We start from the raw sequence: 12,465 nt of genomic DNA on the forward strand, positions 1-12,465 counted from the left end.
TGTTTGAACATACAAAATTTACTTGTCTATTCCATTCAGCTGTAGATGGTTGGGTGTTTCCAGACTGAGTTTTTCTGAATAGAAATGTTCATAACTTCCTGTTATGAACATTTTTATACCTGTCCTTCAGAGGACTTGAGTATTCTTTTGTTAATCATCAACTAGGAATGGAATTGCTAGTTATGTGGCACACTTATAATTAGCTTTAGTAGAAAATGCCAGTTTTTCAAAATGGTTGTACCTGTTTATATTCCCAACAATATGGGTGTTCCTGTTGCTCTGTATGCTTGCCAGTATTTGATATTGTTTGTCTTTTCAATTTTAGCTTTTCTGGTGAACATGTAGAGATATCATATTAGAGTCTTAATGTACATTTCTCTGAAGAGCAGTAAATGATCTTTGTTCATATGTTGACTGGCTATTTGGATATCATCTCTTGAGGAGTATCTGGGTTTTCTGCTTTTACTTAATGATTTGTAGAAATTCTTTCCTTGAAGTTTACAGTTCCATGTGTTCCAAGTACTTTCTCCTGCTGTCTGGCTGTCTTTTAATTTTCCTTATGGCATTTTTAATGAACAAAAATACTTAATTTTAGGTCATTCAATTTATCATTTTTTTCTTTAATGGTCAGCCTTTTCTATCTTGTTTAAGAAATCTTTGCATACTACAAGAACATGAATTTTTTTTCTTTTTGAGACAGGGTCTTGCTCTGTTGCCCAGGATAGAGTGCAGTGGTACAAACACAACTCACTGCAGCCTCAACCCCCTAGGCTTAAAAAATCCTCCTACCTTAGCCTTTTGAGTAGCTGGGACTACAGGCCCATGCCACCATGACTGGCGAATTTTTCTTGTAGAGAAGGGGTCTCACTATGTTGCCTAGGCTGGCAATGTATATATCTGTGACACATCTGGAATTGATTTTTGTGTATATATCAGATAGGGGTCTTTTTTTCATAAAAATATCTAATTGGTTAGCCAGACATGGTGACATGTGCCTATAGTCCCAGCTACTCGGGAGACTGAGATGAGAGGATAACTTCAGCTCAGGAGGTCTAGGCTGCAATGAACTATGTTCATGCCACTGCACTCCAGTTTAAGCAACAGAGCAAGAATCTGTCTCTTAAAAAAAAAAAAGCTAATTGGCCGGGTGTGGTGGCTCATGCCTGTAATCCCAGCACTTTGGGAGGCCGAGGCGGGCGGATCGCGAGGTCAGGAGATCGAGATCATCCTGGCTAACACAGTGAAAACCCGTCTCTACTAAAAATACAAAAAATTAGCCAGGCATGGTGGCAGGTGCCTGTAGTCCCAGCTACTAGGGAGGCTGAGGCAGGAGAATGGCGTGAACCCAGGAGGCGGAGCTTGCAGTGAGCCGAGATTGCGCCACTGCACTCCAGCCTAGGCTACAGAGCGAGACTCCATCTCAAAATAATAATAATAATCAGAAGAAGAAGAAGAAGAAGAAGAAGAAGAAGAAGAAGAAGAATCTAATTAGCACCCAGTATTGAAAAGACCATCCTTTCCCTCTGCTTCATAGTGTCATTATTATAAATTATATGGCCATGTAACTGTGGACTCTCATTCTGGATTTCCCTATTAAATGTGAAAAGAAATCACTCTAAATATTGAGAATAATTAAAAAGTTTTCTCACAATCATAATTAAAATGAGTAAAGATATTTTGACTTGCCTCAGGATAGATGAACACAATTTCTTGATTGAAAGCATTGATCTGTATTTTTAGAAGTTAAAAAAACTGATTACATGTATTGGTATACTCATATAATGGAATACTCCGCAGTCATTAGAAAGAAATAATTTTAAATGTAAACCATATAGAAAAAGCTCTCAAGAAACACTGAAAAATCAGTGTACAGTACAGTGATTAGAACATGCTCCCATTTGTATAAAAATAAAGAAGATAAAAGCTATACAAAAATCAAGGTATAGTACAGTGATTAGAATATGTTCCCATTTGTATAAAAATAAAAGAGGAGGTGAAATCTGTACAACTCCATGTATAGAAGTCTTATAGCTTAGAAAACTCAGTTACCAAGTAGTTAAGTAACTTGTGCTATGCAAGATGTCTTAAATAAGATAGAAAAGGCTGACCATTAAAGAAAAAAATCATAAACTGAACAACGCTAAAATTAAGTATTTTTTATATAAGAGCTATTAATACAAGTATAGGATATCTGTGGAAGAATTCATAATAAACTGATAGGAATGGGTAACCATGAATGTATTAGTCAGTTTTCATGCTGCTAATAAACACGTACCTGACACTGGGTAATTTATAAAGGAAAGAGGTTTAGAGGACTCACAGTTCCACATGGCTGGAGAGGCCTCACAATCATGGCGGAAGATGAAGGAAGAGCAAATGGGTGTCTTACATGGCAGCATGCAAGAGGGCTTGGTAACTTAATGCAAGGTAACTCCCATTTATAAAACCAGAAAATCTCGTGAGACTTCTCATTCACTATCATGAGAACAGTAGGGGGGAAACCTCCCCCATGATTCAATTATCTCCAACCAGCTCCACCCTTAACACATGGGGATTATTACAACTCAAGGTGAGATTTGGGTGGGGACACAGAGCCAAACCATATCAGTGAAGAAGAGAATATGAGAATCAAACAAGAGAGATGAAAAGAAGAGTTACTTTTTACTAAATTTTTTCTGAGCCTTTGCATTTTATAACGTATATGTGTGTTAGATCTAAATTAATAAACACATAAGTAATTTTTTAAAGTGATATCATATTTAAGCAAGGTTGTCAGTTTTCTACAATTGAAAATGCTTTTCAAATTTTTCATTTGATAATATGAGCAAGAGTTACTTTGTATGTATTTGATGAGTACCTTCAAGGGTTTAATAAACATATCCTGCTGAGAATTTTATCTATATACTACTAACATCAATATAATCTCCATATGCACATAAACAACATAAATAGTAATTTTATTTTTAGAAAGAAGTATACTGTATTTCTAGAGTAAGTCAATTTCCATTTGTTTCCATGGAAGTTAGAGAGCCATGAGACTTGACTATAGTATTTTCCTATTGTAAACTTGTGTAATGAATACAATATGTATAATCATACAACTACGTATAACTTTCACCTACCAATTTGAAAATTGTGTAGGTTTTAAGAATAACTTTAACATAAGAAGCTCTGAAGCTTTTATTCCCCTGAATTTCTTAGATCAATATATAAAATACACATTTTCTGTGATTATTTTAAATATTAACAACTGGGAACCTCATGATTATGTTTGACTTTGTTTTATGATTCAGTGAGTTGGTTCTTATTGTAACCTCAAAAATAAAAACATAATTAGACATCTATTTTAAATCTTTTTCTTACAGGAAAGTTCTTCTACCTTGGCAATAGATATGTGAAGTGAGAACTTTCTCTTTATGTGCAGAAGTTTAGTTCATCTTTCTAGCGAAATTAGACTCATAGCGTCACTAACTTTCACAATGGAAAGCCCCAAGAGCTTAAGGAAACAGAAGACTGCCCATAACCTCTTCCTAAACTTCTGAGTTAGGACATCCTAACTTCAGGATGATTATCTTAGATTCTTTGACATCCATTGAATAAAGGAAAATTATCATATGGATAAAAAAACCACCATGGCAAAATTAGGGTGAAATATGTGGTATGTTTAGGGGGAGAGGGAGCTAGTAGGAAGAGACATCACAGCAAAACCAGGACAGCCCAGATTTGCTCAAGAAATACAAGAAAACACTCCTGGCAACTCCATTATTTTTTTGCCCATCGGTGAATACTGGGGAATGATGCTAGCCAATTCATGTCATTCCTTCTCATCTCTGCAAGGTTTGTCCTCTTTCTTTACTTGAGCACTTCCCACAGCTCATAATAAGAGTATCCTCTCCCTACATGAGAGAAAGTACAACACAGATGGAAACAGAAGCCAAGGTTTGAAAGGGTCTTGTTATCTGTGTATAATATGAGAGTTTCCACAAAACTTAGCCAGGGTTGTCTAAGACCAGTTAAATCATTTTTTAGAGAGAAAAGATACAAAATTTAATATTTGATCTTTCAAAAATTAGATGGGATAAAAAGTAATTGAATTATATTGTCCTCTTTTCTAAATGAAGAAACTGCTATTCCTTTTTCTATAAAAAAATTCTACCCATTTTACTCAGTCTTGAAGGAAAAAAGAAAAGTGGCATTGTCATAATAGTAATACTTTATGTCAGAAGACAGCTTTATCTTGTTTGATTTATTTTAAATTTTGAAGGGTATGTGCATTTATATGAGAAATAAAGGGGTAAAACATAAAAATCATAGTTCCCTTTTAGTGCTTTGTTAAACACTTTTCATGTACTTTTTCACTGAATCCTAGAAGTTAAAGAATGTATTAACTTGTTTTCTATATAAGAACATAGAAACTTAAAGAGGCCCAAGGTCACATAGCTTGTGAAGTGTCAAAAAATAGTCTTAACCCATCCTTGACTAGGGAAGCTGAATGGCAAAAGATTCTCCTTATTTATAGATTTGTTAGCTTTTTATGTTTCCCCAAATCACTGAGATCCAGTAGTACCTGTACATTCTAATTATATTATAGAATAAATTAACAATGGGAAGAGCAATGTTATATTGAATGAATAAATGCTGATCTTATTTCTAGACTCAACATTTGGCCAGTGAATGATAGTTAAGGGCCCTGAATTTGGAGTTGCTCAATCTGAGTTAGAACTCAGAATTTCAATTCAGGCTCTGTCTCAAACCTCTCAGTGAGATGGAACAAGTTACTTCACCTCTCCAAATGTCAATTCCCTTATCTGTAAAATGAAGTTAGCAGCGGCACTCACCTCATGAGGTTGTTTTGAGAAATAAGTGAAATGATGTTTGTAAAGTACTCAACACAGTGCTTGACACAACAACACAACATAAACTCTCAATCAATGATGATTTTAAATATAATATCAGAATAGCAAATACTACAGATAAAATAGTGTAGAGACAAGTTATTTAAATAAATATATTAAGAAATAAATTATAGTTTGCAATAACTTTATAAGACTTCAGCACAGTTTTGTGATAAGTTAAGAAATGGCACTTAACACTGTAGAAAGGAGTTTGGAAATTTCTCAAAGAACTTAAAACAGAACTAACATTCAACCCTGCAATGCCATTATTGGATATTATTATATATCCAAAGAAAGAAAATCATTATACCAAAAAGACACATGTACTCACATGTTCACTACAGCACTATTCACAGTAGCAAAGACATGGATAAACCTAGGTGTCCATCAATGGTGGATTGGATGAACAAAATCTGATACATATGCTCCATGGAACACTACACAGCCATGAAAAAAGGAATGAAATCATGTCCTTTGCAGCAACATGGATGCAGCTGGAGGCCATTATCCTAAGCAAATCAATGCAAGAGCAGGAAACCAAATACCACATATTCTCATTTATAAGTGAGAACTAAACTTCGGGTACTCATAGTCATAGAGATGGCAACAGTAGACACTGGGGACTAATGGCAGAGAGGGAAGGAGAAGAGTAAAGGCTGAAAAACTACCTGTTGTGTACTATGCTCACTATCTGAGTGATAGGATCTTTCATATCCCAAACCTCAGCATCATGCAATATGCCCAGGTAACAAACCTGCATGTCCCCCCGAATCTAAAATAAAAGTTGAAAATAAAATAAAATAAAATACATATAATATGCATCTTCCCAGAAAAAGGAAATGGCACTTAAAATTGAGGAATTTGACTTCTTGTTCTTCTCTCTTCCTCCAGTTCTGACAAAGGTAGGCAAAGTGGGGAAGCAAAGAGTTGGCAAGAGGCCACGACAGTCCAACCAAATGTAATTAACCCATAGTTAATTACACTTCAACTGATTTTTAATCATAATTTTTTTTTTTTTTTTTGAGACGGAGTCTCGCTCTGTCGCCCAGGCTGGAGTGTAGCGATGCCATCTCAGCTCACTGCAAGCTCTGCCTCACGGGTTAATGCCATTCTCCTGCCTCAGCCTCCTGAGTAGCTGGGACTACAGGTGCCCACCACCACGCCTGGCTACATTTTTTTTTGTATTTTTAGTAGAGATGGGATTTCACCATCCCATCTGAACTGAGATAAATATGTCAGAAGGCAGATATCATTTGTCTAACTCTTGCATGATTCAAATATATGAATATTTTAGTCACAGATTTCACCATGATATTCAGGAAAGGACAACAAATGCCTGAGCTATCTTTTTAGCCAGAATGGTCTCGATCTCCTGACCCCTTGATCTGCCCGCCTCAGCCTCCCAAAGTGCTGGGATTACAGGCATGAGCCACCACGCCCAGCCCATAATTTTTAAAGTAATAAGCAATAGACATTTGTTTTCAATGTAATTCTAATGTAAAACATTCTCAAAGTAGGATTAAAAGAAATCAGATAAGACAAATCTATAAAGAGAAGACATAAAATTGTGCCTAATATGAACTGAGATAAATATGTCAGAAGGCAGATATCATTTGTCTAACTCTTGCATGATTCAAATATATGAATATTTTAGTCACAGATTTCACCATGATATTCAAGAAAGGACAACAAATGCCTGAGCTATCTTTTGAAAGAACCCTGAGATCTACTGCTCTGTTCTGATAAATAATATTTGAGCAGAGGCCAACTAAAAAAGCATGAATAAAGGGAAGATGACAGGAAAGTTGCAAGGAAAGATAAGAATTATAGGCAACAGGGAATAGAGCTTAAAAGCAGTGGGAGAGGAGACTTCTCATAAACTAGGGAATCTCAGCTCACTCACATTGCAGGGTATGTGGAAATCAGGAATGAATTGATTTCTGGGAAACTCCAAGAGACTCTGCCTGCTCTCAATGTGAGAAAATAAAATGGCAACAAATAACTGACACTAATACAGTGTCCTGGAGACTACAAAATGTTAAGCAACAGGGGAGTATCTTGGTTAGAAGCAGAGATGTTTAATGCAGGGAAACTAAATGACATCATTTTTATGTCAAGCAAAACATGTGTTTAAGATCACCAGTCACACCTACAAAATGCTTCTTTACAAATGTCACCTTATTTATCACCTCAAATTTAGAAGGACCCAAGAACCTGCTATGGTTGGGATCATCAGAGTTTCTAAACCCCTGAATCCATCTTCCTATTTTTCTTGCCTTTCTCGCTATGAAGCTTCCCTGAGCCATAAGATAACCACTCAGAAGCGCCAAGAATGCTGGTGACTCATTCATTTATCAGGCCAATGAGTTAATATAATGACTTGGTCAGTTCTTGAACATAATGTCACCTCTGCCACATAGCACCTGTGAAAACTACCTTCTCCTTTCATGTATTATTATAATGAGTAAAAAAAAAAAACTCAAGGAGACATGCAAGGAAACACAAGAAGAACAGAAGTAGGAAATACAGGAGGAAAAGAAAGGGGTATTATAAGTTACCCAATATTGCCAGAATTATGTAGACACTACCTCCCCCCAAAAATAAAATAGGTACTGCTGTCCATCTGTTTACCTACATGAATACAGACATTAAAGAGGTCATGTGACTTAGCCACACAACTCAAATGTGTTGGAACCTACAAATAAACTAAAACCTTCTGACTCCAAAGGCTATACTTGTTCTACTATACAATGGTAACATAAGTGTATATGAAGAAGAAAAAATAAAGAAAACAAAACATTAGATTTAAAGATGTAATCTTTGTACGTAGTGGAGAGGAAGTTCCTTCATATCAGTAGAGTACTTGAGCATATGAAAGTGAAACTGAAGACTGCCCGTGTTGAAGGATTACGCTATTCCACTCACTCTATAGCACTTAATCTTTGTTTCTTCTGCATACATTTGAATGACTATGAAACCTCATAGTATGCCTTTATCTCTAGTAAAGGTTTTCAGTGCCCACCAAATCACAGGACCTGATTCTTTTCCTGCCAATAGGCTCTGCCTCCCTTCTCTTGGGAAATTGAATGAACAATGTTAACAGGAACTGGGTTTAGTTGACTGGTCCAGGGTAGCAGTCCATTCTCCATCTTTAGCCTATAGGGCTCTAATAAAACCAATCACATCAGAGCTGCCACTGAAAATATGGGAGGAGATTTTTCTCCACACAGAAAGGACATCATAGGAAGAACCCACTACTCAGGGAGCTTATTAGATTCAATGTTGTGGCTAAAATTCAAGTGTGGCTGCATAATTTTGTAATGACTAGTATTATCTTATGATATTCCAGGACAGTAGTGAGCACCTTATACTGCTCTTATTTTATGCTATAGTAAAGAAGATAGGCCTAGGGAAGTATAAAAAGGACTCTCAGCCCCTTCAAATAAGTTAAAAGAATAGTGAAATTTCGCACAGTCAACTGAACTGCAGGCCAAGGAAAATGGGAGGAAATAAAATGAGTTCAAGTATGAAACCTCCGAGAAACAAAAACAGGGCTGACCCTTAAGGAAAAAAGAGTTTCATGACGGAAAATCTTCTTCCAACAACTTGAGAGAAAGGAACATGAGTGTACCACCAAGGAGCAGCTTGGATTGTTTTGATAGTGATGACCATGATTTCACCACTTCGCAACTTCTGTCCATCACCTTCACCCTTTCTTCTTTTTTATCCTTCAGTTTTCTCTAATTTTCCCAACAACAATTTCCACATTTCCTTCTTTTCTCTTTCTTATGTGTCAGTTTTCACCAAATACTGAGTAGCTTCTTCCCAGACCTAAGAAGGAACCCGAATAAAAGAATTATTTTGTTGTATACACAGCCCATGTCACAATGACCTACTACTACTGAGGCTGTGACACATATTCCTTGCTCATATTTCCTCAATTACATTTCCTACTTATCCCCCATTCTCTCCAGACTACAACTTGCACAAAAATGCTAAAAGTTAAGAGTTCTAATATCCTTGGGAATGGTTATATATTTCCATCCTGCAGTGATTTCATATCCTGTCTCATGTTTAATAACATTTAAGAGTTTTACATGGTCTCTGATTATTTCCAGATTAACAGATTTTCCTTTGATACATTTGGGTTTAAAACCTTATATGTAAAACAGAATAAATGATGTCTTCTAAATACATATATGAGAATAGATTAAATAGATAGGTAGATTGATTGATTGATCATAGATCAGTGTAACTGGAATTAATTGGATAATCTTTCCCCCCACAAAGGAACTGAAGAGGAAGACGAAGGAGATGACTGTCTGTTGGGGTCTGTGGATGAGTTCTGGTGGTTTCCTCACATGTGGAGCCATATGCAGCCCCACCTCTTCCACAATGAGTCATCTTTGGTGGAGCAGATGATTCTCAACAAAAAATTTGCCTTAGTAAGTAACTCACTTTGACTGTTGCATTGAAGTAGTGTACACTGATTGGAGAAATGAAAAGGTTCTTATATTGTGGCATAGTGGCGCTTTTAAGTGGCTTTTCCATGTGATCATTTAGAAGATTTTGGTATTGCCGCCTTTCAGTATGTGGCTCTTGAGTTTGTATTGAGTGCTCACCACTATGCTTAATGTTTTGAAGGATCTAATTTGAGAGAGACTTCACAAGATACAAGATTTATTATGACATTATGGTCAGAGGGCCTAAGACATGGCTCCTGTTCAGAAGGAGTTTCCTGCTGCACTGAGAAGGCAGAAATACGCACGTTAAACAATTCCCCAACAAAATGAAATACTTTTTCAAGACCTAATGACAAACCTTACAGACACAAAACCCACAGTTCAAAGAAATAAGTATCACTGGGAGTAGCCCAAGATGGGTTCTTCTGAAAATGAGATTTCAGATACATCCTGAAATAAGAATAAATCTTGGGGATGAGGATTAATTGAAATGAGGCTGAGGGAAAAGAGCAGGTAGGAGACCATAATGACTGTATGAGGTAATAAAGACTCAATCTAAACAGTTAAAAGCATTGCAAACATATATGTTGTATGGATGGAACATTTGTTTGGCTGAAGCAAGGTACACCATGTAATACTGAAGGGTTTACATTCGGGACAGGGAAATTTATAGTAAAAGTTTAAATAAGCACCTTATGAAGAAAAATGTGCTTGTGATCAGAGAGAGTACCGAGGTACACTTACATGGAATGGTTTTCTACACCAACTGTTAGGGCTAAGAAGTTTTAGTTGGTTCTCACAGTACCTAACTCAAACATATACAAGACAAGGTTGGAATGTATACACTATATTTTTTTTCTTAAGGATATACAAGACCAAATACTTTATGGTGGCATCAGGGGCCCATATTTGTCTTTTAGCTTCAATCTACTCCCCCAAATAAACAAATAGCTTCAGGTACACCTTTGCCACATATTGATATTTTGTCAAGAAAGCAAGAATAGTGCTCCTACATGCTGATATTGTGAAAATGTTTTGATGGTATATGCAAACTGCTGTGAGAAGGAGAGTCATCTTTTTTCCTAAAAAAAAAACAAACAATAAACAGCATGTAAAATTGGTAAAACAGCCCCAGAATTTGTAACAGAAAGTGCTAAAACTCATACCTCAAAACAGGAGACATTAATTCTGTCATTTTCAGAAATCTAGACTGTTGATATTGACAATGTTAATCAGTAATAAATTATGTGAGGAAAAAATTACTTTGTGGTTTATTTCTAAATCTGTTGAGAAAAAGAGAAAGGGATTTGTGAGAGAAGAAAATACGTAAATACAGTAAAGTAAAGCACCAGTAAAAGATAAGATACTGAGAAGTGAGGAGTGAAATTATCGTTGTTGTTGTGGTTGTTGTTTTGATAGCTTTCCAAAAATAATGTACCAAAGCAGCTTTGATAAAAGACATGTCATTCACTGTTATATCTGCTGAAACTAGAATAGTATCTAGAACAATAGGTGTTCTATTATTACTTGAACGAATCAATGAATACCAATATTATGTTTATGTTTAAAACATTTGCAGATGTTTGGAAGTACATATCCTAAGAATATACGTAGGCTGGGTGCAGTGGCTCATGCCTGTAATCCCAGCACTTTAGGAGGCCGAGGTGGGCGGATCACGAGGTCAGGAGATCGAGACCATCCTGGCTAATATGGTGAAACCCTGTCTCTACTAAAAAATACAATTAGCTGGGTGTGGTGGCAGGCACCTGTAGTCCCAGCTACTCAGGAAGCTGAGGCAGGAGAATGGTGTGAACCCAGGAGGTGGAGCCTGCAGTGAGCCGAGATTGCACCACTGCACTCCAGCCTGGGCGACACAGCCAGACTCCCTCTCAAAAAAAGAAAAAAAAAAAAGAATATACTTAATACATATGCTAGAACAGGCATGCACAGGAGTTATATGCATTTTTTAGAATTCCCAACTAAAAAGTATCATGAGTAAAAGAATAACTCAAAAACAATATCTGGTCATTCTTAATCACCTAAGTGTCAAGCAGAGCAGATTTCTTAGAAGCGTCATTCCTAACTACATGTTGGCAATTCAAATTATTGTTTTTGAAGCAGAAGAGAGTAGTTGTAATAGATCTTCAGAAATAAGACCAAATATATTATTTAGTGTTTAATCAAATCCAGGACGAGTAGAATTTATTTTGTTGCAAGAGGATAGATATGAAAAAAGACTGAATCCAGAACCAGTCCCTCCCCAGCCATAACAATATGAAAGAGCACATATATATAAGGCATTTGGGAACAGCAATTAGCATATAACACTCAATAGATGGCAGCTTCTGTTTTTATCATTATATCTAGTATCATAAAATTGCCATCTTTAATTTTTGCCTAGGCTCCTGAGGTGTTTGGACTGACAGGTAAGAGGGACAAAAATCCTTAAGTCTAAAAGTTTACTTTGTATTGGGATGGCATTTGTTTAATGTGAATTTTACCCAATTTCTAAATATGTGTTAACTCTTTTACTTTCCATTAAGCATTAGAGTTACAAAACTGCATTGTTGCTGACTTTAAAGCTATAATAAGAAAAGATCAAAGGTTTCCAATTTTAACATATTTTTATTATTTCTTTTAATTCTCAAATTAACCTGGAATTGTAGGTCTATTTATTTTCCCAATATAGATGAAGCAACTGAAAATCAGAGAAATGCAGTGACTTATTCATGATTATAAAACTCACTAGCAGTATAATTAAGACCAGAAATCTTAATGCTGCAAAAATTGCAGTGTTAAGTCTTCTAATGTGGCATAAAGTGTGCCCCCCCAGGCTTCCTCCTTAGCCTCCCAACCCAATTCACAGGTGTGAATCAAGATTTCTTTTCTGCTGGTAATCCAAGGGAATATCTGGTTATGCTGGTAATATAAAGGAAATGGAGAACTTGATGGGGAACTCACAGGACAACTTTTCCCTCGGATTCCCTGAAGTTCCCTAATATAGGCAGAGTCTCTAAAATGTTGGAGGGGGGTCAAAGGGGTAGGGGAGACAAAAAACTAAATCTGAGGAAATTTCCACTTGACCAAATATCACTTATCATGTATAG

The 12,465-nt window shown here is 36.2% G+C and overlaps 1 protein-coding gene across 3 annotated transcripts in view; it reads left to right on the forward strand.

Annotated features, from left to right (window-relative positions):
* LOC129035728 (bifunctional heparan sulfate N-deacetylase/N-sulfotransferase 3) overlaps nt 1-12,465 on the forward strand; it is a 224,059-nt gene that overhangs the window by 70,407 nt on the left and 141,187 nt on the right. For all 3 annotated transcript variants that reach the window (XM_063664056.1, XM_054486497.2, XM_063664055.1), the window contains exon 4: nt 9,186-9,340. In XM_063664056.1, coding sequence (XP_063520126.1) covers nt 9,186-9,340 — 155 coding nt within the window. The remainder of the gene's footprint in view (nt 1-9,185; nt 9,341-12,465) is intronic.

Source organism: Pongo pygmaeus, chromosome 3 (assembly GCF_028885625.2).
Source record: "Pongo pygmaeus isolate AG05252 chromosome 3, NHGRI_mPonPyg2-v2.0_pri, whole genome shotgun sequence".
NCBI classification, from domain to species: Eukaryota; Metazoa; Chordata; class Mammalia; order Primates; family Hominidae; genus Pongo; species Pongo pygmaeus.